The following is a 26793-nucleotide window of genomic DNA, read 5'->3' as shown; positions in this document are numbered from 1 at the left end:
TCTGGATAGTGAAGTTCAGACCTTCGTTTTTTTATCGTCACCTCCTTCGGAATACTATAACCATCTCCCTTAATTTTGACCCTAGCCCATTTGAGGTGATTCCGTAGCTGCGTTTCCTCTTCAGTTTCAATCCATCCCCCACAAAGATCACTAAGTTTTTTGAACGTCTTCTGCGACCAAAGATGTAGAGGAACACCTACAAATCTTACCCAAACAGAGTTTGCTCTAGCAGAAGATTGAACAGCCTCGGACGTCGGGCTCGACCAATTCATTGTTGCTGGGTATCTCCGCCAATACCAGGACCCTTTAATAACTTGTTCAACATTTGCTTTGGAGGCAAATTCAAGGAGGAAAGAGTGATTCCTCATTTCGTAAATGTTTAACCCATGGGCTTGTTTCCATAGGGATTGTGACCAGCTTCTAAAATCCTTCAGGGTTGGAAACTTAGGCTTGCTAGCATTAAATACATACACCAAACATCTGTTAAGGACTTCATTGTGCTTTGCTAACTCATCAATGCTGACTACTTTCTTCTTTTCCTACCCAAATTGAAAGCTAGTTCAGAAACTATGATTACTGATCTTCTTCTCCCTCGTAAGCTGACAGATATATCTACCGGATTTGTTGAAGTTCCTTGAGCAGAAAGTTTCCGAAAAACTATCTTTTCTCTTCCATCCCTTGACTAAATTCCCTTTAGTCTTTGAGGCTTCCATCATGACTCGAGTTATCCAATCCAGAGTCGGCTTGTTCAGCTTGTTGAATGTTGTTCTTCTAATATATTCCTTGCCTTTTTCAGTCCAGTCAAACCATACCTCGGCTGCATCAAAGGATCTAGACACATCATAAGATTTGAAACCTACTGCGAAATATATGATGTTATCCATCTAGAAATGTAGTCTTAAAAGGGTGATGAGAGAATGAAAGAAAGGAGAGATTTCGATAATCAGAAGGATCACCGGTGGATGGACGAAGTGTCCAGGATGAACACTAGTAAGTTTTCTCGAAATAAGTGCCTGGGAGCATTTTTAATAAGTTTTGCTAATATGATAAGCTGATTGTCCATGTTACTAGACTCTTTCTGAGCAACGAAACTAGGTGGTTGCTCCATATATACCTTATCTTCGAGATCTCCATGAAGAAAGACAGTTTTGATATCCAATTGGTAGAGAAACCAATGGCGAACAACAACAACAACAACAACAAGCCCAGTATAATCCCACCATGTGGGGTCTGGGGAGGGTAGAGTGTGACCTAACCCCCACCTTGAAAGGTAGGGCGGCTGTTTCCGAAAGACCCTCGGCTTAAGAGAGGAGAACAAGAGAGGAAAAACAAGACAAAAGGTCAGATAGGACCAAGCATATCGAAAACAATATGAAACAAGGAATAACAAAAGCGAGAAAGTCATGGTAGAACAGTCCGGAAAGAATGGAGCATTAACTACTATAGATAAATAAGATAACCAAAGTACAACGACCCAACAAATATAAGCAGCAATCAAATGCAGAAATCAAATGGCAATAAACAAATGAGCAAAACTACAACTACTATGGTGGAAGGATAAGCCACCTAGCCTTCTATCCTAATCTGAGTCCTCTACAACCTCCTATCTAAGGTCATGTCCTCGGTGAGCTGAAACTGTGCCATATCCTGTCTAATCACCTCTCCCCAGTACTTCTTCGGCCTCCCTTTGCCTCTTCTGAAACCGTCCATAGCCAACCTCTCACACCTCCGCACTGGGGCATCTGTGTCTCTCCTCTTCACATGCCCAAACCATTTCAGCCTCGCTTCCCGCATTTTGTCCTCCACCGATGCCACTCCCACCTTGTCTCGGATATCTTCATTCCTAATTCTGTCCCTCCTAGTGTGCCCACACATCCACCGCAGCATTCGCATTTTCGCGACTTTCATCTTCTGAACGTGAAATTTCTTGACTGGCCAACACTCCGCCCCGTACAATAAAGTCGGTCTAACCACCACTTTGTAGAACTTGCCTTTAAGTTTTGGTGGCACTTTGTAGAACTTGCCTTCAGACGATCAATTTGTCCATCGGGGCCAACCTGCACTATATATACCCAATGACGACCAACAGTAGACTTACCTGGAGGTAGAGGAACGAGCTCCCAAGTACCGCTAGAGTGTAAGACAAATATCTCTTTAATCATAGTTTGTTGCCAGTTTGGATGAAAAAGAGCTTCACCTGTAGTCTTAGGAATAGACACAAATGATAGTGATGATACAAAGGTAGAATGGGCAATGGTGATAGCTCAAACAAGTATAAGATATGATGAGGGTTACGAGTAGAGCGATTACCTTTTCGAGTGGTAATGAGGGGACTGTGTAGACAAATCCTCAGCATGCAAGGATTCCGGTGACAAACGATGAAAGCTCAAACAAGTATAAGATAGGATGAGGGTTACGAGTAGAGCGATTACCTTTTCGAGTGGCAATGAGGGGACTCTGTGTAGACAAATCCTTAACATGCAAGGATCCGGTGGCGGGCATGAATCATCTGGACGCGGACGACGATGATAAATCAATAGTGGTGGAGGTGCAGCTGAGGAAGATGGAGCTGTAGGAAGTTAAGTGGAAGGGTAGATGTTGCCCTAAATTTGAATGGGACGGACTATGCTCTATATGCAACTACTATGTACCTGTAACAGACTACTCGTCATAACTTGAAAGATAAATGAGAAACGTAATGACTTCTGTATACAAATGTGGCCATTGGCCTGACGTATACAACTGAGGTACAACTGATTACAAAGAAACCCACCAATACTGTCGATGAAGCCTCTACGAATACCTACAATTGAACAACTGATACAAGCATCGGGACAGGACCCTGAGCTGCCCATATTGTCTAACATCAATGAGAACACTAGACCTGACTCAGCTCCAGGTAGAAGTGAAGCTTACACCCCTTTCGCTGAACATCTGCACTATCTGCTGGGAAAGTCTACCAACCTGTAAATCTGGACCTGCAATGTGGAAAATAACAAATGCAACGTCCCCTGGCAAAAGGGACGTCGGTACAGAAAGATTGCACCGAATACTTAAGGCAGATTGAATAATCATATGAAATAGCATCAAGTGTAAAGAGAGATAGATAGGGAAGAATCAATCGGAAACTCTGAATGCCACTGAGGGCGCATGATATGCATACATATACTTGTATACATAAATAACGTACCAGCCTTTGTGGGCGTAATATCATATTGTACCAGCCTTTGTGGGCGTAATCATCATAATCATATCGTACCCAACTAATCAATGGTATATGTATATATATATATATATATATATATATATAGAGCGCACAATAGGTGCCGTACCCAACCGATTATAGCTCGGTGGTAAGTAAGATACCATATACATATATATACATGCATGAGGAACATTAGAAAGACATTTTGAGCCCTTCAGAGTGACGTAAGGTCGATAAACCTCCGAATACGTTATGTAGCTAGTATCGTCAACATATACCTCAATAAGATATCAAGAACAAGAGTAGCATGATTCAAGTAACATTTCAATAAAATGAAGAACATGAACACTTATAATTATCAAGAATGGAATCACTATGAAGGAACGTTCGTTTACATTTCGGTTTAATCGGATTCATGCCGAAAGAAGGAAAGGATAGCCTTAACACACTTACTGCCCTTACGATCTGTTGAAACTGTAAACTTGTGGACACACCTGCCTTAACGCATAAAGTATAAGCTTTTTATGAAGGGGAGTCTAACGTCATCGACAGCACAATGAACTCTATATAGAGAAGGAACAAATGATAAGACTTCATGTCGCTGGATACGATAGGGACATACCTACTGTTCTATGATCTTGTTGTGATACTTTCAGAAACCATTCTCTAATCTTGTGGACCATCCTACCTTGGAAAGACTATGATCGTCTACGTCAGTGCGGTTTATCTTAAAAGAAGCCACATACCCCCAACAATGGTAATCTAAATGCTTACACATAATTCCTCTTATGTTACGCTTTATAACCCTTTAACGATCATCTGAATGCTAACCATATAATAGCTTGTTACCAGTTTAAAAAAAAAAAAGCCCATATAATAGCTTGTTACCATACAACTGACCTTACGTGAAAGGAACATCTGAGTATGAACAAGAGAGTCACGATACTTCACTTAACTCAAATAGGAAAGGATCATCTGAGGACTTTATCTCGCTAAATGCGAGATGGACATAAGCACTCATTTCACTATAATCCTCATTGGTGCTTCCCGCTTCACTTAACTCAAATAGGAAAGGATCATCTGAGGACTTTATCTCGCTAAATGCGAGATGGACATAAGCACTCACTTCACTATAATCCTCATTGGTGCTTCCCGCACCTGTATTCTAGCTGTCTATATGATCTTATCCTTATGAAGGCTATAACGTTCATATCAACTTAGTTCACCTTAACTGAGTTTCTACACCCCGATTCCGATGACATAAAAAATATAGTCATCGAGTCCATCTTAGGCAGTGACCTATAATCCCTTTAGCCTTACTTTGCAACCTGTCAATATCAACCCATTTGAGGGAGAGGCTCTAATCCCATAATGACAACTTAGTGACTTGACCTTGGGAGTAATACGCTCAATGACAAACCAAATCATGAACACGTAACATATTTCCTTATTTAGCTTATAGATGTTTATAACATGAAGCTAATATATTTCCAGAAACTCTAGAACTTTTCAACGATACCTTTTGAACCTTGTCCGTATAACTTATCTTCAATAAAACTTATGACTTGTCAACGATAGCTCGAAACTGGTCATTTGATTCATCTTACCGTTTGATCTACAACCCATTAACCACCACCGGAAGTTAGCCATACGATGATCCTACACATCATTCTATCCCCCATTAGCGCTCTTTAGAGGCTATCAACATAGTTCACCTTAAATGATTCTCTATACTAATTTCGACCATATGAACTATCGATATCATTTGTCTTAGCTATTGGTCTATACAGTGTTTAGGATGGCGAAAGGCGAGGCGTGGCGACAAGGGCTCGCCTCATGCCTCATGGCGAGGCGTGGCGTGGCAAGCGCCTTTTAGGAGCGAGGCGAGAATTAACAAAAAAAATTAAAATATTAAATATGCATATATAAATACCCAAAAACTCAAATACTCAACAAAATACTAGCATATATTTCAATTGAAAAACTAAAAGTAGATAGTTGATAGTTGATACTAAAGTCTAAAAGTCTCCAACTAGATAGTTAATAAGTCATAAGGTCCCTAAGTGTTAGCATTAACCAAATTATCACGAAGCAACATCTATTCTTCTTCAAGATCTAAAAATTCTTCAACCACAAGAGTGTTATCATTATATTGGCTGTCATCTTCTTCTTCCTCTGAGTCTTCATCAAAGAGGGTTCGACTTGAAGAAGCCACCTCTTTATCCTTGTTCATTGAACTTGAACAACTCGCCCTAAGACCATAAATACTCTCCTCACATCCACTTGCCGAAGCAACAATACCCCAAGTGAGACCATCATCTTCTAACTCTTCCTCTGTAAGGTCTTCGGGTGCTCCAGTTACCTATTCATTTACCTCATCAATATTCTCCAACCTAATTGGATCAATGGTGTCGCGAGCTTTATAACGACGCTTCAATGTTCTATTGTACTTAATGTACACTAGATCATTGAGACGTTTTAGCTCAAGTCTATTCCTCTTCTTGGAGTGAATCCGTGTATAAGTTGTAGAGAGTAATTAAAGAATACTAATAAAATAAGGATAATGTAATTATGTAATATAAAATAGAATAAATCTTCTTCTCTCTCACATGTTCATAGACACTCCAATTTCTTTCACATCCGGATGCACTACAAGTTAAGCTTAGTACTTTGATAGCAAACTTTTGCAAGGCTGGAACATGGTTACCATATTGCATCCACCATTCGACTACGTAAAAAATATTTCAAAAAGTATTAAGTATAAAGAAATCAAATAAGTTATAAAGACAACTAAAACAACTAACTTACCTGGTGACAAACGGTCTCTAGCTCTAATGGCAGATTCCTTACCAAATGTCCCATCTGCTTGTCTATACTTACCAAGCTCAACCGACATTTTATCTCTCAAATTGGGATCAGGGACCAACTTCTCAAGACATGAAATGTAGTCATCCCACACTTCTCCATCTAAAGTTTCAGCAGCTGCATTCTTATAATATAACCCCGGGTTCAGAATATGTCCTGCTGCATGCAAAGGTCGATGAAGTTGATCCGACCATCTTTTATCAATGATCTTAAAAACTTTTTCATACCTCCTCTCATCACCCCCAAATGCCTTTGCAATAGATTCTTTGCAAAGATCCATAGCTTCATAAAGATAGCCCATTGGTGGTTTTTTCTCCCCATCCACCAAACGAAGTACGATAATCAAAGGACCACCAACTTTAAGTGCCTTACAAACATCATTCCAAAATCATGGAGAAATAATGTTCCTCGCAACCTCTTTCCCTGCAATTTCCTTTGCATGTTTGCTTTGTTTCCATTCATTTGAAGTGACTAGGCTTCTTAAGTTTTTCTTTTGCATGTAAAAACTATGCAAAGTCAAGAAAGCTATTGCAAATCTAGTCTTGCCCGGTCTCACTAAATTTCTTTCATTTGTAAACTTCCTCATCAAGTTTAATAGCAATGGCCTTTGACTGATGTAAGCATACATCTTAGTAGCCTTGCTAAAAACTACAAAAGAAATACCAAATAGTTATTAAGTATAAACTATAAAGTGTAAAATGTAACACTTTGATGCTATAGCACAAGTACACAAGTCAAAACTATATTAAAGTTACCTGAAGCATACGGGTTGATCTTGAAAATGTCACCAAATATCAAATTGATACAATGGGCAGCACATGGAGTCCAATAAATATGTGGGAATGTGCCATGCATCATTTGACCTGCTTTTACATTCTCACTAGCATTATCGATAACCACTTGTACAACATTATCCTTTCCAATTGACTCAATAGTCCTCTCAAACAAGCTGTACATTTTAGTGGAATCCGTAGAAGAGTGGCTGGCATCATATGATCCAAGAAACAAACTACCTTTTGGAGAGTTTACCAAAACATTGATGACCATTTTTCCATTCCGGGCTGTCCATTTATCCATCATAATGGAACATCCAAACTTGCTCTATTGCACTTTGTGTTCCTCCACAATCTTGTCAACCTTCTCCACCTTTTTTTTTAGACAAGTAACTCTAACTTCGTGATAGGTTGGAGGCTTCATATTAGGGCCATATTCTCCTATATAGTCAATGACTTTTTTAAAACTTTTGGCATTGACACAATTAAAAGGGAGCCCTGCATCGTAGACCCATCTTGCAAAAGCACCTACAGCACGATCCCTTAAAATCTTCCGTGATCTTTTATTACTCAAACTGTCACCTGCCCCTTCCTTTGGCTTTTGTGGATAATAAAGATTCATAGGACCTTTCGTCCCGGTCTTCCTTTTTTGAGTTTTGGAGGGAGGAGGCATCATATCATTAACTTCATCCATATCATCATCACTATCATCCATATGATCAACCACATATGTATCGGAATTCATTTGGGTTTTTGCCACATTCTTTTGTTCCATATAAGCTCTCACGTTCAAAAGATGAAAGTTGCCGAGATGAGAATGTTGAGATGGATGTGTGGGCACACTAGGAGCGACGAGATTAGAAATGAGGCTATTCGGGATAAGGTGGGAGTGGCCTCGGTGGAAGACAAGATGCGGGAAATATTGGGCATGTGAAGAGGAGAGACATAGATGCCCCAGTGCGAAGGTGTGAGAGGTTAGCCATGGATGGTTTCAGAAGAGGTAGGGGTAGGCCAAAGAAATATTGGGGAGAGGTGATTAGACAGGACATGACGCAGTTACAGCTTACCGAGGACATGACCTTAGATAGGAAGGTGTGGAGGACCCACATTAGGGTAGAAGGCTAGTATATAAGTCTCGTTATCTTTCCTTATTAGTAGGCGCATTAGCGCATTATAATTTCTTGTGCTCTGATTTATGTTATTATTCACTACTTTCTGTACTTTGATTACTCTATTTTATCTGTGCCGCTTTCGTTATTTGCATTTCCATATCGCTTTGAATTCCTTGATTATCCTGTTTTACTGTGTCGCTTGCATTATTTCATTACAATATCGTTTTGAATCTTTTAACCTTATCTGACTCCCTTTTTATGCTTCTATTGAGCCGAGGGTCTCTCGGAAACAGCCATCCTACCTTGGTAGGAGTAAGGTCTGCGTACATTCTACCCTTCCCAGACCCCAAGATGTGAGATTTCACTGGGTTGTTGTTGTTGTTGTTGTTGTTTTGTTCCATATAAGCTCTTATTTCCGCCTTAACTGATTCCGGACATCTTTTACAAGCTTTAGAATTTGTTCCGACACCAAGTAAATGTTGTTTGTGCCGGGTTATTCCACCCTTGCTACTTTTTTCACAAAAATTACATATAACTTCATGTTGAGTTGGACCTTTTCTACCAAAATTCCACCCTATATCTCTGCCATCGGAATGGGATGCACATAACTTAAGATGGGTGTGCGAGGCACTTATACAAGCATCAAAAGGTTCTGGTTGTCTTTACAGAAGGTGCGGAAGAAAAAAACAACACAATCTTTACAGAGTTTATCAAAATTTCAATGTATATGGCAGATTTGTTCATCCAAAGCGGCAATGATCATCCCGTAGATTAACTTCAACAGTGGGTGGACAGATATTGCGGAGAAAATCTTACGATTTCTGGGGAAGAACATCATGTCAGGGCCACCACCTCCTTTAACAAAAACTTATCATGCAGCTACTTCCATTGATAGTTGGCCGGAGCTTAGCCAGTCAGCAAATGGGGGTGCTGAGTTTGAGAAACACCCTCTATACAGAAGCTTAGTGGGTATCTTTAACGATCCATTCCATCACAGCCCAGACCCGGAGATAATTAGGAAATGGTTAAATCACTGCTGGGATCAATGTCACTCCAATGGATCATAATTGTTTTCTCTTTGAACTTCCTTCCAGACAAGAGGCTGTGTGAGTAAAGGCGGGGGACTGGTTTTGGAGTGGCAGACACCTATCCCTCTCTTGGTGGTCGCCGAAGTCCAATTCATCGCAACCAACTGCAGAGAACATGTGGCTAAAAGTTTTTGATGTTCCACTGAATGCATGGTCATCAGATACCTTCAAGCGAATTGGGAATTAGTGTGGCGGTTTCGTAGGAGTTGATGAAGACACTAAAAACAGATCCCATTTCTTTTGGGCTCGTATTTGCGTTGCAAGCTCAGGCAAGAAGTTTTCGGCGAGTTTAAATTTTGAATTAGATGGATGGGTCTATGATCTTACAATTATTTCAGAGAACCGATCTTCTCCTTTAATTGCTGGACAATCGAAGGGTTTACTTAGGTCTGAAAAGCAGATGGGGCCAGCGTCTTGGGCAGAACCACGTGGCATCTACGCTAATAAGCCAGATGCGCAGCATGTGAGGGGTCCTGCAAAGATTAAAATCAATTCAAAAGATTTAGTGGCTAATGGGCCGGTCCAAATCAGCTCAAATAACCTAAGAAAAAGGAAGTTTTATAAAGGGAGCACCTCAATGGCCTTGAATAGCAACTACTATTCAAAAGGCCCAACAAAAGGGAAACACCACAAGTGGTCCATCAAGTCCCAACACTGGAGAGTATCTGTGTCCAAACTCGACCCATGCAGCTTTAAACTGTCAGCTTCTCAAATCAAAGAATCCTTAGACACCCTTGCGTTGGAGGTTCAAGCTTCGAAGCTCAGGGATTTGGAAAATATGGAGGGGGAAATTTCTCAATTGGAAGCAGACGATGAAGCTGATAGGGCAGACTCTTTGTTAGGTGTATGCAGTCTAAAATCTCTCCAATCTCAGACTGTCCTCCTCAGGAAGAGTCGGGAGTCTCATTTTTCTTTAATCTCCTTCAATAAGTTTCTTTCTCTAGCTTTCTCTAGTTTCTTTCTCTAGCTTCACAATAAAAAAAATTGACATTCCGGAGGTGGTGAAAACTTCTAAATGGACTAAATTGACTATGATGAACGCATGCAAAGTGTTGGGAGTGAATGTTGCAGGGTTTGAGCATGAATTATTTGACATTATTTTGAGAATAGAGGAAAGGAAAAAAAGCACAACTACTCGTACAGAACAAGAAAACAGAGGAATCCAACAAGAAGGGGAAAAATAAAACAACAAGTGAACTCAAAAAATTGGATTGGGGACTCCAAGAAAGCAGTGGGAAAAAAGAAAGGGGCAGGTCTCAAAAGGTTTTCTTCAGATGAGAATCAAATTACTCAGCTGGAATGTACAGGGGCTTAATGAAAAGAAAACGAGAAGCACTTTGAAATCTCTTATTCACAAATGGGGTGTAGATATTATATGCTTACAGGAAAAAAAAATTTGAGGAATGGAATTCTTCACTAACCAGTCAAATTTGGGGGGATAGATGGATATCATGGGCAGATTTCAAAGCTATTGGCACAAAAGATGGAATCTTAATGATGTGGGACAAAAGAGTGTGGAATTGTGTTGATTCTGAAGTCGGGGTTTTCTCACTTTCCTGTAGATTTGAAAGTCTATCTGAGGACTTCAAATGGGTTTTCACGGGTGTCTATGGACCTCACACTAATCCAGAAACGGAGGATCTATGGCTAGAATTAGCATCTGTTAGGGGTTTATGGTCTGATCTGTGGGTGGTAGGGGAGGGGATTTCAATGTCTGTAGATTTGAAGAGGAAAGAATGAACTGCAACAGAAGATCTAGGGCCATACAGGGGTTCTCTAACACAATCCTGGACTTGGAACTGATTGACCCTCCACTTCAGGGAGCTCAATTTACTTGGTCAAGAGGGGGGGAGCCTTTTCAAGCCTCAAGAATTGACAGGTATCTCATCTCACCTGAATGGAGTGAAATGTTCAATGCCATTAAACAGTACACATTGCCTAGAGTAGTCTCAGATCACAAGCCTATTATTTTGGAGAGTGGGGATTGGGAAGCTTCACCCTCTTATTTCAAGTTTGAGAACATGTGGTTGCGGTCAGAGGGCTTCATTGAAATGGTAAGAGGCTGGTGGAACTCTTACGTTGTTTTGGGCATTCCGGACTTTGTTCTTATCCAGAAACTCAGAAATCTCAAAAGAGATATAACTAAATGGAATAAAGAGGTATATGGGAAAATAGAAGTCCAAAGGAACAAGGCTCTAATGGAATTGGGGAAGCTAGATCAGGAGGCTAATTTTAGAACTCTATCAGAAGAGGAGAAAATGCAGTCACTCAACCTGAAAATGCAACTTCAGCAGATTGCCATTGCAGAAGAAATGTCATGGAGACAAAAATCAAGATGCTTATGTCTAAAAGAAGGAGACAAGAATACGAAGTTCTTCTAAAGAATGGCAAACTCTCACAGGAGGGGTAATTGCATTGACAGACTAAAGATAGGGGATGAAATAATTGAACACAGAGGAAAGATCAAAGAAGGTATTCTGGATTATTTTCAACAAGTCTACAAAAAGAGACAGAAACTTGGAGACCTTCAGCTGTTTTTGAGGGACTTGCCTCTCTTAGCACAGTAGAAAAGGAGGAGCTTGAAATTCCTTTTTATTAATTAGAAATCTCAGTTGCTCTCATGGCTTGTGCCCCAGTCCCGGATGGCTTTCTATCAGAAATCTTGGGATTTTATTACATCAGACTTGGTAGCAGCTCTCAATTTCTTCCATCAGCACTGCCAAATGGTAAGATCCTGTAATGCTTCATTCATTGCTCTAATCCCTAAGAAGAAAGGAGCAGCGGAACTCAGGGATTTCAGGCCTATTAGTCTTATTGGCAGGGTCTACAAACTGCTAGCAAAAGTTCTAGCTGAGAGGTTGAAAAAGGTGGTGGGATCTCTAGTTTCAGGGCAACGGAGTGCTTTTATGAAAAATAGGCAGATTACAGATGCTTCTATGATTGCTAATGAGGTGCTAGACTGGAAAATTAAAAGCGGAGAGTCTAGTATCCTATGTAAATTAGACATTGAGAAAGCTTTTGATCAACTTAACTGGGCTTATCTTGTCAACATCTTGAAACAAATGGGCTTTGGAGAAAGGTGGATTTATTTCTGCATATCAACAGTAAAATTCTCAGTTTTAGTGAATAGAAGTCCAGTGGGTTTTTTCTCTTCTGAAATGGGCCTTAGGCAGGGTGATCCTCTCTCTCCTTTCTTTTTCATCCTAGCTATGGAAGGACTTTCAAAGTTGTTAGCTAAGGCAAAAGAACTCCAATGAATTCAAGGTTTCCAAGTAGGTTCTTGTTCCTCCATTTCAATAACTGTTTCCCATCTATTATATGCAGATGATACCTTGATATTTTGTGGAGCCGACAACCAGCAAGTCTCCAACCTCAACATTACTCTCATGATCTTTGAATCCATCACAGGCCTTCATATCAACATGCTTAAGAGTACCATTTACCCTGTTAATACAATTGCTAACCTGGAGGAACTTGCTAGCATCCTTAGCTGCAAAACAGGTTCCCTCCCCACAACTTATCTGGGACTTCCTTTGGGTGCTAAATTTAAATCAGTTGGAATTTGGAATGGTGTTATTGAAAGAATGGAGAAGAGATTGGCAACTTGGCAGATGCAATATCTATCTATGGGAGGTAGGCTTACTCTTATCAATAGTGTGCTAGACAGCATCCCCACCTACTGTATGTTACTTTTTCCATTGCCAAGTTCAGTTCTAAAGCAGATTGATAGGCTCAGAAGAAAATTCCTATGGGAGGGCAACAACAATACTCACAAATTCCCCTTGGTAAAATGGCAATCTGTCATTCAACCCAAGGTCTATAGAGGGTTGGGAATCAGAAATCTAAAGCTTCATAACAAAAGCTTGCTTATGGAGATTTGGGCAGAATGAAGCAGGTTACTGGAGGGGCATCATTAAAGCAAAATTTGGCATTGAAGACCACTGGAGGCCAAAGAAGAGTAATGAACCATATGGTGTGAGGGTGTGTTTATCAGTAGTCTGCAGGAAGACATTTTTCAAAGTGTCCCTTTCAAGGCTGGAAATGGGCTCAAAATTAGATTCTGGCTAGATAGATGGCTTGGGGATACTCTACTGAAAGATTCTTTCCCCTCTTGTTCCAGATAGCCTCTAACAAAGATGCCACAATTGCTCAATACCAGGACAACAACTGTTGGAGTCCAATTTTCAGAAGAAACTTGCAAGATTGGGAAATCAATGACTTCCTCAATCTTCTAGCAACATTGGAGGGCAGGCATATGGTGGTTGAAGATACAGATAGAATTCTTTAGGGCAAAGCAAAGGATGGAATTTACACTGTAAAGGAGAGTTTGTAACTACTGGAGCTCTCAAAATGGCATTCTTGAGGAATGGCCTTGGAAACATATCTGGAGAACTAGGCAGCCTCTCAAAGTCTCCTGCTTCACTTGGACTGCTCTTAGAGAATCCTGCCTAACACAAGACAATCTCAAGAAGAAAGGAATAATTCTTATCAATAGATGTTTCATGTGTGGGCAGGACAATGAAACAGTAAACCATCTATTTTTACATTGTCCTGCATCAGCTGACCTTTGGCATTTGTTCTACTCCTTAACTGGGCTTCATTGGGTAATGCCCTTATCTATGAAAGATGCCTATGCAAGCTGGTCACTGTGGAGAGTTGGAAAAACCATCAAAAGAATCAGGGGTTGGCTTGGTGGTAATTGGCTTGAGCCTTGGGGTGCTCCCTTTCAAGGTCTCAAGTTCGAAACCCACTGGGTGCAAACAATTTCTGAGGGCCATCGGACTGGGGTAAAACCCTGAATTACTCGTGGTGCACTTGCGGGAAACTCCTTGCCGAGGGCCTGTGCACCCCCGGGATTAGTCGGGGCTCAAAGAGACTCGGACACCCGGTGCTTAATCAAAAAAAAAAAAAAAACTCCGCCCTTGAAGGACTTACAACAAGTCAATCCTTTCGACCAGCTTCAAACCTGTTTAAGATGGACTAATATCATATCACTGACAACGCAATAACACATAACAACTATTCCAACAGTCCTATGACATTCTACAGCTATACCAATAATATTATCAAGCAACCAAGGAGCGATAAGCTCCAGAGGCTATAATTCTATGGTACACTTCACACCCAACCTCCTTTTAACAACACACAAGCTCATCACGAGCTACCAGACCCCTCCCGATCTCCATACCATCAAAACATCCCACAATTAACTCCTTATCAAAAAACATCCCACAATTAACTAAAAGCAGCAAATAAAACCCGCACCCACAGCTTCCGATCACCGTCCGATGAGTTCTAACCAAAACCACATCTAAAAATACTCAGACGAGCTTATAAAAATAGGGATAGAGGTGACAACTACCTTGGCTGTTCCAACCTTGAAACTCCTTTAATTATTTAATTACTATTCTTGAAGCTCCTTCCCACCAATTGAAATCAAGGAAGATCAGTACAACACCATATAATAATAGAGCGGGAATCCAAGTTCAATCTTGAAGTTACTTACCTTAACATGGGCTGTTTGTATAGAGCAAGCCCCAGGAAACTCTAAGGATTAGAGTTCACTTCAAATACTTGAGCTATGGAGAGGAGAATAGGGATTTTCTTTGCTGCTTTGAGCTATAAGCTATGAGAAAAAGAAGAAGAGAGGAGAATCCATGGCTGCTTTGCTAGGGTAGAACGTTGATAGAGAAGAGGTGGCTGGTTTATCTTGGAGAGAGGAAAATAAATGACAACATCAGGAAAGGATCATGTATATATTTCAGCCCTTAAATGGGCTTGGGTTGATTGGGCTTGGACTGTCCCATCTCACCTTTTCCTCTCCCTTTTTATTTGGGCCACTCATTTTAAGTAGGTGATGCACCTACTTGTCAATTACCTAAGCTAGAAGGTTGCTGATTTCCTCTAAGCTCGTGTCATCCTCATTTAATAAGTAGGACGTGAAACAAGATCTGGAAGGGATCATGTATATATTTCAGCCCTTAAATGGGCTTGGACTGTCCCATCTCACCTTTTCCTTTCCCTTTTTATTTGGGCCTCTCATTTTAAGTACGTGATGCACCTACTTGTCAATTACTAAAGCTAGAAGATTGTTGATTTCCTCTAAACATGTGTCATCCTCGTTTAATGAGTAGGACGTGAAACAAGTAGCTCAAGCAAGTAGGGCGTGTAACGGTGTAAGCAAATAGCTCGAGCAAGTAGGATGAGTAAGCAAGTAGCTCAAGCACATAGGACGTCTAAGCAAGTAGGTGAAGCATATAGGTGACACACATAGGTGAAGCTAGTAGGTCGTCTACCTTTGTCCGACGTTTCAATAGTTTATGAATCTCATTTACCTTAACTAGACTTAACATTTACATACACTTGGACCCTTAAGACAACAACTACAACCTTAAGACAACAACTACAACCTTAATCTTCCACATTGAAGTAACCTCGTCAACTTCAACTTAGTCTTACACACGTTGAGAAGTACGGGGTGTTATAGTAGACTATGGCGGGATCCCCAAAAGATGGAACTGCAGAACCTCAGAAATGCCTAACTTTTCAGCAGAAGAGGATGTAAAGTAAGGCTAACCTTCAAAGAAAGTAACATCAACGAACATAAGGTATTACTGGAACATAAGGTATTACTGGAGGTTAGGTGAGAAGCATCAATATCCCTTCTGTACACTTGAATAACCGAGAATGATACATTTAAGAGTACGAGGAGCCAATTTATCTTTTCATGGAGTGAGAATGTGGACAAAACATGTGCTCCCAAAGACACGTGGTGGAAGAGAAAATAGGGTTGACTCGGAAACAAAATAGAGTTCGGAACCTGATTTTGAATAGCAGAGAAGCATACGGTTAATTAGATAATAAGAGGTACCCAAAAATGCAATGGAACATTTGCTTGTATGAGAAGCGTGCGTGCAGTCTGAACAATATGCCTATTCTTTCTCTCTATGACCCTATTTTGTTGTGCAGTGTAAGGACAAGATGTCTGATGAAAAATTCCATGGGAAGACATAAATTGTTGAAATTGAGATGATAAATATTCACGTGCATTATCATTACGAAAAGTGCGAATAGAGACACCAAACTGATTTTGTATTTCAATACAAAAAGTTTGAAATGTGGAAAATAATTCAGAACGATCTTTCATTAAGAAAATCCAAGTACACCTTGAGTAATCATCAATGAACGTAACAAAATACTTAAAACCCAACATAAAACTAACTCTATTAGGACCCCAAATATCAGAATGAACAAAACGAAAAAGAGATTGCACGATTATTAGGATTACATGGAAAAGTAAGTCGGGTGTGCTTCCCCAGTTGATTCGACTCACAATCTAACATAGACAAGCTAGATACCATCTTTTGAAGTTTGGATAATCTAAGGTGTCCGATTCGTCTGTGGATTAAATTTGGAGTGTAGGAGACCGAACACACTGTAGTGGAGCTAGAGAATTGAGATAATAAAGTCCATCTAACTCACGCCCTTCGCCGTCACCCTTCCGTATTGAGGTCCTGTATAACAAAGAAGTCGCTAAAGAATGAGATGAAGCAATTTAAAGCTTTAGCCAAACGACTGATTGACAGAAGGCTAAAAGGACAACCAGGGACAAAAAGAACATTATTCAGAGTCAAAGAAGGTAAAGGATTGGCTTGACCGACTCCGGTTGCCATGGTCTGAGAACCATTAGCTAAGGTAACAGTGGGAAGGGACCGAGAAAAAGTAATATTAGACAATAAAGATTTGTTACTAGAACTGCGGTTAGAAGCGCCTGAGTCCACAACCCAAGGGCCAAGTCTGGTGGATTGTGAGATACAAGCAACAAGATTACCAGTCAGAGCAACGGAAGCTATTGATGAAGATGTCTTCTTACTCGCCTGATACTTAAGAAAGTCATTGTATTCTACCTCAAATAAAGAGAACAATTGATTGGTCGGATTACCAGAGGATTCAGTCTGAGCAACATGAACATTCTTTGGTTTACCATGGAGAGAGTAGCACACATCACGAGTATGGCCCAATTTGTTCCAATACCCACACCTTGTCCGAGGTTTCCCAGAGCAGCCTCCATGTCGATTTCCAGTCTGAAATGCAGTTTGAGATCATAGAATGGAAGAGTCTGCAGGTTTCACTGGCTAGCTAATCCTTAATTAGTTTACAACAAGTAGGGGCTCAAGGGTAAGCTCTATAGATCCTTCCAATATTCTCACATTTCTGCCAGCTCTTGGTACATATCATTTATGGGATTTATATGTTTGACATGGATTTCTTTCTATTTAAGCATCCACCACATGATTTTTCTTGGCACTCGATTATATTCTTTTTCTAGTTCAATTGGATATCCTTCTTCCTCGAACTATAAAATCCACATGTCTTGTTAGCTAGTAGGTAGTTTGTTGTTACCTTTAAAAATATCAAATTTATTCATTCTCTCCAACTTGAATCATATGGAAAGTATAAATAAGCAATTGAATGGTAATTATATAACGAATGGAGTCCGATTCGGCATGTTTTGATTACGGAAAAGCATTATGTAAGTTGATTATACTAAATTGGCCAGCTCAACTTCAGTTTTGATTGCTTTGTCCTTCTGGTAAAATGCTAAAAAAACAACTGCCAATATTTCTTTGGTCAAGCGGTTCTTTATCTCAGATTTACCAATTAATCATATCCACTTACTTTCATGCTGTGGACATATTCTGTTTCTTATTTTATTTCCCGACTATTACGACCAAAGTGTTAACTTACATATCCTTTTTAGCGCTTGATAGTTAATCCTATAAAATTTCCTGAGGATAGATCATTGGTGTTAATAGATAATGACAAAATTATCAACTCTAAGCAAGTTTCTTCATTTTTTCTTCTACCTTTTCTACGTGTCGCTCTCTTCGTATTGTTTGTCATCCATATCTAATACTCCCTCCGTTTCAATTTGTTTGTCTTACTTTCCTTTTTAGTCCATTTAGAAAAGAATGCCTCTTTCCTTTTTTGGTAACTCTTAATTCCAACTTTTCATATGGCATGTCTAAGACCACAAGATTAAAAGACATTTGTTACATTCTACATATCTTTAGTTTAAGATCACAAGATTCAAAATTCTTCCTTACTTTCTTAAACTCTGGGCCAATTCCAAACCAGACAAACTAATTGAACCGGAGGGAGTAATGAACTTGCTTGATTATTTCCAACTTTTTCCTACTTGAGCAATGAGCATTACCTGAATCATTTTGCAAGTCCAATAACGTAGATATATTTATGTCGCGACCCAATTTGTTTAAGCGGCGATGGCACCTGACTCAATCTGTTAGGCAAACCCAAAATCAATAACAATCCAAAATGATATTAAAGAGACCAGAAAATATCTTAAAGCAGTTAAATATCGTATGGAAGCAAAGCTAGAACCAACATAGTGCAGAACAAACCTAAGTTGCTCAGACTCGGGTGCGGGTATCCGATGCGTGTACCGATCCGAGTGTCGGATTCGGCAAAATCTAAATTTAAGATTTGGGGGTGTGTATCCAGGTATGGATACGGCCTATGTATGCCGGGATTCGACTAAGAAAATTTAAAATTATAAAAAATAGATCACGTCTTCGTTCTTCCTTCAAACGAGAAAAATAAAGCCATTCAAGGCCTTCCACCAACTCTCCATCTATATCGCTGCTATTGTTTACCATCCGAACTCAGAAACATGACATTGAATTCTTGGCTTCTCTGAAACACGAAGCAGTAAAAATGAGACAAAAGTACTATAATATTGAAGGCATGCCATTTCCCTTTATCTTAAATCTTAAATCCATTTTATCTTTAATTTTGAGAAATCAAAATCTCAATTTTCCCCCCAAATTTGTAGATGGACTCCAGTCAGAGTATCCGAAGTTGGTTGAATGTATCCCGGACGTATCCTGCTCCAGCATCCGTATCCCCCCGTATCGAGACGGGAACAACACCAAAAACGAAGAGTCCACGCAACTTAGGAACAAACCATTACAACCCCAGGAACTGGTAGTATAGGTCATGAGCGTCTAAGATAAAAGGGATAATACAAGTGTCAACAATACTGTATTGTCCGGAATAGTGAACATATAAAAACAAATTAAAAGACTCTAAGGTGCTGGGGAGGGGATCAAGCAGCTCACCACGACAGTCTCAATTAGCTACTCGATTCACTTATTGGCTCTACTGTACTCTGTAGCATGGACCAGTATCTGCACAAAGTGCACCAAGTGTAGCTTGAGTACACCAACACGTGTCCAGTAAGTATCGTCAGCCTCCCCCAGCGCGGTAGTAGCGAGGGTTAGTCTGAAAACACTTGCTTAAATAACTTGTGCAATAATAGCATAATCTGGACAGAAGTAAAGCACAAAACAACATAATAAAGTATGCACAAATACATCAGAATGAGATATGCACAAATACGACATAGAGCCTGTTTGGATGGGCTTATGCCTATAAGCTGCAAACAGCTTATAAGCTAAAAAAAATAAGTTGGGTAGTCTAACTTATTTTTTTTGGCTTATAAGCTGTTTTCAGCTTATAAGCTGCTTTAGCTAAGTTAAGTCAAATGGGCCCAATTATTTTTTTCAGCTTATTTTAAGCACAAAATGACTTTAAGCTGGCCAGCCAAACACTCAAAAAAGCTGAAAACAGCTTATAAGCAACTTATAAGCCAATCCAAACGGGCTCATATTAAGATATGCACAAACACATGAGTCAGGAATCAGGAATGCATGGTAAAGACTCGACCTTTTACTCAACATAGCGCTCTCAGTGCACTAATCTTGCGTGCACATCGCTCGGGTTATTTAGTGACTCATGAGGGACAGATTCATACCCATCGGCCGCACAAACAACTCACACGTCAAATCATAACTCACACATCTAGGTGTATTTCAAGTATGCAATTATAAAGCATACATATAGTGCATGACTGACAGCTAAACATGTAATCAAACATGCACATACCTCATAATGTCAAACTAGTATGAAAATATGATGCCTATAACATTATTCTAGCATGGTATAATGTGTCATGGTACAGAAAGGAACATGTAAAGCATGTATGACAATAATACCCTATACCCCATATAACAATCATAACCACGGTAGTCGCATAGATGCTCGTCACCTCACATATTTTGTACTCTCACATATATTAATAGTATATGTAAAACAATATCAATATGGGAAATTCCTCGTTAAGGTCAAAGCCTAAGCTTACCTCAGTCCGAAGTAACTCTGGCCTTCTCAAATTGCCTTTCCTCACCCTGAATCCTCCAAATAAGCTCGTTATATTCAAAAGAATGTCTAGACGAATCCATTGATGTCAGTTCCATATTTTTAGTCTCGGTCAAATTACGAGTCCAAATCTACTACTAAATTTCCAATCCGACTTCAATTCAATGTTCAAATCCTCAGATTACACTCTTAAACCTAGGTCAAAATACCCCAAATTCACCATTTCAAATTCGTGTTTTAGTTGTTAGATTCAATGGGTAATCATGAAATATAATCAAATCAAAGTTTAGATTGGTTGCCCCAATTTTGTAGATGAAATCCCCTTCGAAATAGATTGCTTATCCCAACTTTGTAGATGAAATCCCCTTGATCCGAGCTCCCAAGATCTAAAAATGTTGTAATAAGCAAAAAGTTCCGATTCTGAAATTTATATACCTACACAGCCTTTGCGCGATTGCAGTCTAGGCCAAAAAACTATTCCAGCATTATCGTGCCCAAGAGTTCGTGGTGGTCAACTGAGACCAATAGTGCGATGGCGCTTAAACCAAAAACCCTTCAACAGGCACGGTGGCGCTTAAGCCAAAACCCCTTACACTAAAATTGCTTCCTTCTCTTTTTAATTAAAATTAAAAAATTCATATGCTCATTGAAGAAAAATAATGAATATTCGTATGATATTCTATGTGCTTTTGAACGACTCATTCCTTGGTATTTTTGTCCTCACTGAAGAATATTTCTGGATCACTTGGGAATTTTTCTTTCATCTCTATTGATGTAGTCAATATAACCTCTGTTTCACTTAAGGTTGTCTTTTTGATACTACAGGTGAAAGTGTTTGTGTTGCTCGTTAAAGGGCTACGGATTGGGCTGGATTTGTTAAGGCTGTTGCAGAAGGAAAATTTGACATCTTCCCTAGCTAAAGTGGTTTCCTTGCCTGTTCTAGATGGTGACAACGGGCTTGATAAATTCCTCACCCAATTTGAAGCAGCAATTGATAGTGACTTCCCCAATTTTCAGGTTTGTGATACAAGATTCTTTGGTTCTTTCCATGTCAAGATTGTTTTGGACCATTATATTTAAATCTTTTTAATCTTCGAATTGATGAGAATGTGCTTGCTATCTTTTCCTTCGTCTTTTCTTTATTTTCTGTGAAGCATCGGAAAAATCCCCTGTGGGTACAGGTTCAAAATTCCGGATACTGTGGACCCACCCTCTACCCTCTAAAGAAAAAAGAAAATGTGATTGCTAGTTGGATATCTAATGATGTGTGTGTTGGTGAAGTCTGCCCGTTAATCTAGTCAGAGAGTTTCCCTAAATCTGCATTTTCAAGTTTTTTGATTGGCACTAGAAGGAACTGTTACATTGGCAGTCCTTTATTGTTTGGAAAGAAGCAATGTTTGAGGGCTTTGGGAAACATAGTGTATGATTGACCTTTATATGTGCTTTTATACTTCGCAGTTCACAACTTTATTTCCTGTTTTCTCTAATCAAATTATTGTTTATGCTTGATTTTGAAACTTTTCTGGATTAGCTAGCCTAATAACAAATTGGAGACAAATACCATGATTGGTTAGGTTCTCGTTAAGTAGGATGTATAATATGGCTTGCTTGCTGGTCATGTTTGTCTTTGAAGCCCAGTGTGAATAACAGTCCGCTGCTTCCAGGTAAAAGCATCAGTTTGGTACTGTAGAAAATTGCTTCCTTTCCCCACAGCTGTCCACAACCTCTACATCACCCCCCTCCAAAAGAGAAAAAATAAACAGTTTGGGTGTGTTCGGTATGAAAGAAAATGTTTTCCAGTAAAATAAGTGGATTTCTTATTTTCTTGTGTTCGGTACGTAAGCAAAAATTATTATCCTAAAAGTATTTGTAAATAATCTTGACAAATACTATGGGTGGGGGCGTGCGGGCTGGGTGGGGGGGGGGGAGGGATGGGGTGGATGGCGGGGTGGGGGTGAAGATGAGGTGCGCTCGAGGGTGGGGAGAAGACAATTAATCTGGAATGCCACTTGTGCGACTTGTTTTCCCTACTTCCATTAGGGAAGTCATTTTCCTCATTTTTAAGGAATTTGTTTTTCTAGAGAAAATGTTTTCCAACATTTTTGACCAACCGAACATGAGAGATTTGGAAAACAGAAAAATGTTTTCCTCCATACCGAACACACCCTTTACCTGTCAGTTCATGAATGCAGCTCCCTCACTCACAACCCTATGTAGTGGTCTGGTACTTCAGTTTGATGCTTAGCCATAGTTGTATGCATTATAAACCTAATTATACAATGCTTTGACTGTGTCCTTATGGCGAACCTGTTATTTTACTATCCTCATCCTGCAGAGGGCTGTGTCAGTAATTCCCTCTTCCTGTGCTGTGCCAGGACCATAATGCTACTGATTTTGATGCTGAAACGCTATCCATTTTGATGGAGTTATTTGTTGAGAAGGCTATTGAGTGGTCTCAAGTCATTTATGCCATAAGTTGTGTTGATGTGTTAAGATCATTTTCCATTACTGCAAAATTTTCCTGTGGAGTTATGTGTAGACCAGTGATCTTGCCTCTTTCAAAGCCAACAAATTTCTGCAAAGAGACTGGTGGACCAACACTAAACATCAAAGGGTTGTGGCATCCATATGCTCTTGGTGAAAGTGGGGGACTGCCTGTTCCTAATGATCTCCATCTTGGAGGGAATATGAATATCTGTTATCCTCGTACTTTACTATTGACTGGACCAAATATGGGTGGAAAGTCAACTCTTTTACGTGCCAGTTGTTTGGCCGTCATAATGGCTCAGGTTCATTCTTCTCTAGGTTCGGAATTTCTATTATCTATTGATTTCGGTTGTACTTGGCTTCTGGAGTTTAACGATAGCTATTTCACTGCAGTTGGGTTGCTATGTGCCTGGAGAAACATGTGTGCTTTCACTTGTGGACATCATCTTTACCCGTCTTGGAGCCACTGATCGAATCGTGACTGGTGAAAGTAAGTTCCATAGGAGTGCTTATTATTTGAACTACCAGTCCTCCCCCTCTTTACCTTCGTTTTACTATCTATGTAGTCATTCATTCTTTGGGCGGATGTGTTTCCTAATTTACTAGGAGAAGTCTAGTTCAAGATGTCTTCCAGTGTCTCCAAGTTGTTCTAGACCACTGTCCCAAGGAGTAAGAATCAGAAAATAAAAGAGAAAAGAGGAAAAGGACAATCTAGAAGAGGTCTATAATTGGCTGCTTTTGGAATATTGACGTGATAGTCTTCCTCGTCGTGACTACTCATCTTGTGGAATATCCTTTTATTACAACAACATACCCAGTGTAATCCCACAAGTGGGGTCTGGGGAGGGTGGAGTGTACGCAGACCTTACCCCTACCTTGGGAGATAGGGAGGTTGCTTCCGAAAGACCCTCGGCTCAAGAAAAAGCATGACAAAAAGGGGGTCAGATACGAATTAACGAAAGTAAAGAAGCAATGGCAAAATATTATAGCTAAGCATTATAAAGAAAAGTAACAGTAATACGATAAACGAAGTACAAGAGACAAATAGTCGAACTACAAAAACAACAAAGAGCAGAGATTAATGGACACGAAAGTACAAAAAGAATACTACGACTACTAGTATGAAAGGGTATGTGGGACAACACTCAATTACTTACTAACCTTCTACCCTAATTTGTGTCCTCCATAACCGCCTATCTAAGGTTATGCCCTCGGTAAGCTGCACCTGCAGCTTACCTGCGCCATATCCTTTCTAATCACCTCCCCCCCAATACTTTTTCTGCCTACCCTACCTCTCCTGAAACCATTCATAGCCAACCTCTCACATCTCCGCACTGGAGCATTTGTGCATCTCCTCTGCACATGCCCGAACCATCTCAGCCTCGCTTCCCGCATCTTATCCTCCACCGAGGATTTGTGCATCTCTTCTGCACATGCCCGAACCATCTCAGCGTCGCTTCCCGCATCTTATCCTCCACCGAGGCTACTCTCACCTTGTCCCAGATATCATCATTCCTAATCCTATCTCTCCTAGTATACCCACACATCCATCGCGGCATCCTCATTTTCGCAACTTTCATCTTTTGAACGTGAGAGTTCTTGACTGGCCAACACTCAACCCCATACAACATAGTTGGAATATCCTATAATTACCGCAATAATAAAAGAGTGCCTGCTCTTTTCAATTTGACACCAGGATTCCACAAATTGAACAATCGTTCGCGATGCTCTCTGCATCATCATCATTATCATGAGCACTGAAAATTTTAGCACTTGTCTTATATGTATTTGATTACTTCAGGCTTCAGCTATGATGTGACAGGTGGACTTCTTATGTAAATATACTTCCTGCTTTATCACACAGTTTTTAGGCATGATTCGAAGTCTAACTGTGGTCTTGGGCTGGACAGTAGAAAAACCTTCAGACTCGGATTAAAGATGATTTTTAAGTAAATGACACCAGATGTCTGGGTTCACATTTGTTATCCTCTTTTTAGTGCATCATGGAGAAAATAGACCATGTTCTGTGTAAAGCTCAGAACCAGAAACATCTATGCCCCACATGCAGGATAAAATTTATTTGATTAATTCTTGTGTTGCACAAGTATTCATTCATACTTATACTTTTTACAGGTACCTTCTTTATTGAGTGCACGGAGACCGCGTCAGTTCTTCAAAATGCTACACATAATTCCCTTGTTCTTCTGGATGAATTGGGTAGAGGAACAAGCACTTTTGATGGATACGCTATCGCATATGCTGTGAGATTCCCCATTATTTTCTTTTATTGCATGATTGATTAGCTGCGTACAAGAGTTCTATTTTCTTTCCTCAGATAGATAGGCGTGGGAGCCTTTTTTTGCATTTGTTTACCTGATATTTGATCCGTCTTTCGCAGTCCACTGGTGTAATGCATGATAAAGTGCCTAACGTGTATACACAATTTTAGTTTAAGAGCTTTTAGTACAATATCTTGAGCTTAGCTGAGTTACTCAGATCAATTATTACCTAAAGATTTGGCATGCCATACCATATTAATTTATCTGCAATTACTGTAAGTGTTTATTTTTGCCATCTGGGTTAGCTTTTTATGCATGTGACCTATTCCTAAGGTATAAGATCACAAGATAAAAGTGGAGTTCTGTTACCATTATCAAAAAAAAAAAAAAAAAGATAAAAAGTGGGGCTACTGTAGCTATGAAATTCAGAAAATTTGTTGGGGGCTCAGCCAAATCCTTTTAAGATTCTCTGCATTATTGAAAGGGAATGTTGATTGTCTTCGAGTCTTTTTGGTCGTGACATCTTTGGTTTTGTTTCATACATTCAAACTGTGAGGTGAGCTTTTTGACATGTTACAAGTTCTGTCCAGGTATTCCGACACCTTGTAGAGATGGTGAACTGCCGCTTACTGTTTGCCACACATTATCATCCACTCACTAAAGAGTTTGCTTCTCATCCTCATGTGACATTACAACACATGGCCTGCTCTTTCAAGTTGAAATCTCAAAGTCCATCTCCAACAGAGCAAGAGCTGGTGTTCCTTTACCGCCTAGCCTCTGGAGCATGCCCAGAGAGCTATGGGATGCAAGTAGCACTCATGGCTGGAATCCCGAAAATTGTGGTTGAATCTGCATCGAGTGCGGGGCAAGTCATGAGGAAAATGAATGGAGAAAGTTTTAGGTCATGTGAGCAAAGAGCTAACTTTTCAACACTGCATGAAGAATGGTTCAAGACGCTTCTAGAATTCTCGAAGACGGACGATGGATTTAACAATGACAATGACAATGACCTATTTGATACACTGTTTTGCTTGTGGCATGAACTAAACGCTGATAGATCCACTTGCTAAAGATGCTAGTCTTCGGAATTGAGCATTATGCTGTGAACAGACCGAATGATATGGTTTTTTTTTTTGTTGGAAGAATAGGGTGTGCATGTTCCTATGTGCGGAAGGGTCTCTGAATTATATTGTATATTCGTGAAACTCTTCAGTGGAAATGGCGGTGAAATTATGGTACTAGTGGTATAACTGGAGGGTAGAAAAGCTAATTGTTTTAAGTCTGTCAAATGTTGTCTGTTTTATAATAACAGCAAGGTGAGAGAATTGCTTGCTACGGGAAGAGACAAAGAAACTTGCAATGTTGCAAAATTGTCCTTTGCTTCAAGTGTGCCGTAATAGTTGCGAAATGAAGAGTTCATATAGAGTGAAAATAAAATGTAATGAATCCCAATAGAACGTAATCATCCTTTAATTGGTTATTGCTTCCAGCGCAAAGGGAAGAAATAGAAAATAACTGTGCTAATTGCAAGAAAGCTTGAAGACTGAAGTTATATAATACAATAAATCTGAACTATTATGTTCTATTTTTAATGTCTAATAGTTAATCATATTTTTTAGGAAAACCTTCTGGCTAGAAAGTAAAATATTTCTAATGCCTAGTTTATTCCTTCTCAAGAAAGTCCTTAATTAGGGAAAATTTCCTGGAGATGCAGAATTATGGTCCTATTTACCAAAGATAATGATA

The 26793-nt window shown here is 39.8% G+C and overlaps 2 protein-coding genes across 3 annotated transcripts in view; one reads left to right on the top strand and one right to left on the bottom strand.

The window, feature by feature from the left end:
* The window catches only part of LOC132603453 (DNA mismatch repair protein MSH7), a 40134-nt gene extending 13605 nt beyond the window's left edge, over positions 1-26529 (top strand). Inside the window, exons 13-17 of one of the 2 annotated variants that reach the window (XM_060316521.1) lie at positions 21107-21298; positions 22657-23070; positions 23162-23258; positions 24902-25029; positions 25638-26529. In XM_060316521.1, the coding sequence (XP_060172504.1) occupies positions 21107-21298; positions 22657-23070; positions 23162-23258; positions 24902-25029; positions 25638-26117 (1311 nt within the window). In that variant the 3' untranslated portion in view covers positions 26118-26529. Of the gene's footprint in view, positions 1-21106; positions 21299-22656; positions 23087-23161; positions 23259-24901; positions 25030-25637 lie in introns of those variants that run through there. The other variant, XM_060316522.1, reaches the window with a different exon arrangement.
* On the bottom strand, positions 4711-6560 carry LOC132603454 (uncharacterized). The gene is made up of 2 exons (XM_060316523.1): positions 6014-6560; positions 4711-5933 (listed from the first exon to the last, which is right to left on the bottom strand). The coding sequence occupies exons 1-2, from the start codon at positions 6369-6371 to the stop codon at positions 5752-5754; spliced, it is 540 nt and encodes a 179-aa protein (XP_060172506.1). The 5' UTR covers positions 6372-6560; the 3' UTR covers positions 4711-5751.
* Positions 26530-26793: the final 264 nt, after the last annotated feature.

The sequence above is a fragment of the Lycium barbarum genome, chromosome 7, assembly GCF_019175385.1.
Source record: "Lycium barbarum isolate Lr01 chromosome 7, ASM1917538v2, whole genome shotgun sequence".
NCBI classification, from domain to species: domain Eukaryota; kingdom Viridiplantae; phylum Streptophyta; class Magnoliopsida; order Solanales; family Solanaceae; genus Lycium; species Lycium barbarum.
The sequence above is the reverse complement of the archived record's forward strand: the minus strand, read 5'-3'. Positions and strand labels throughout refer to the sequence as shown.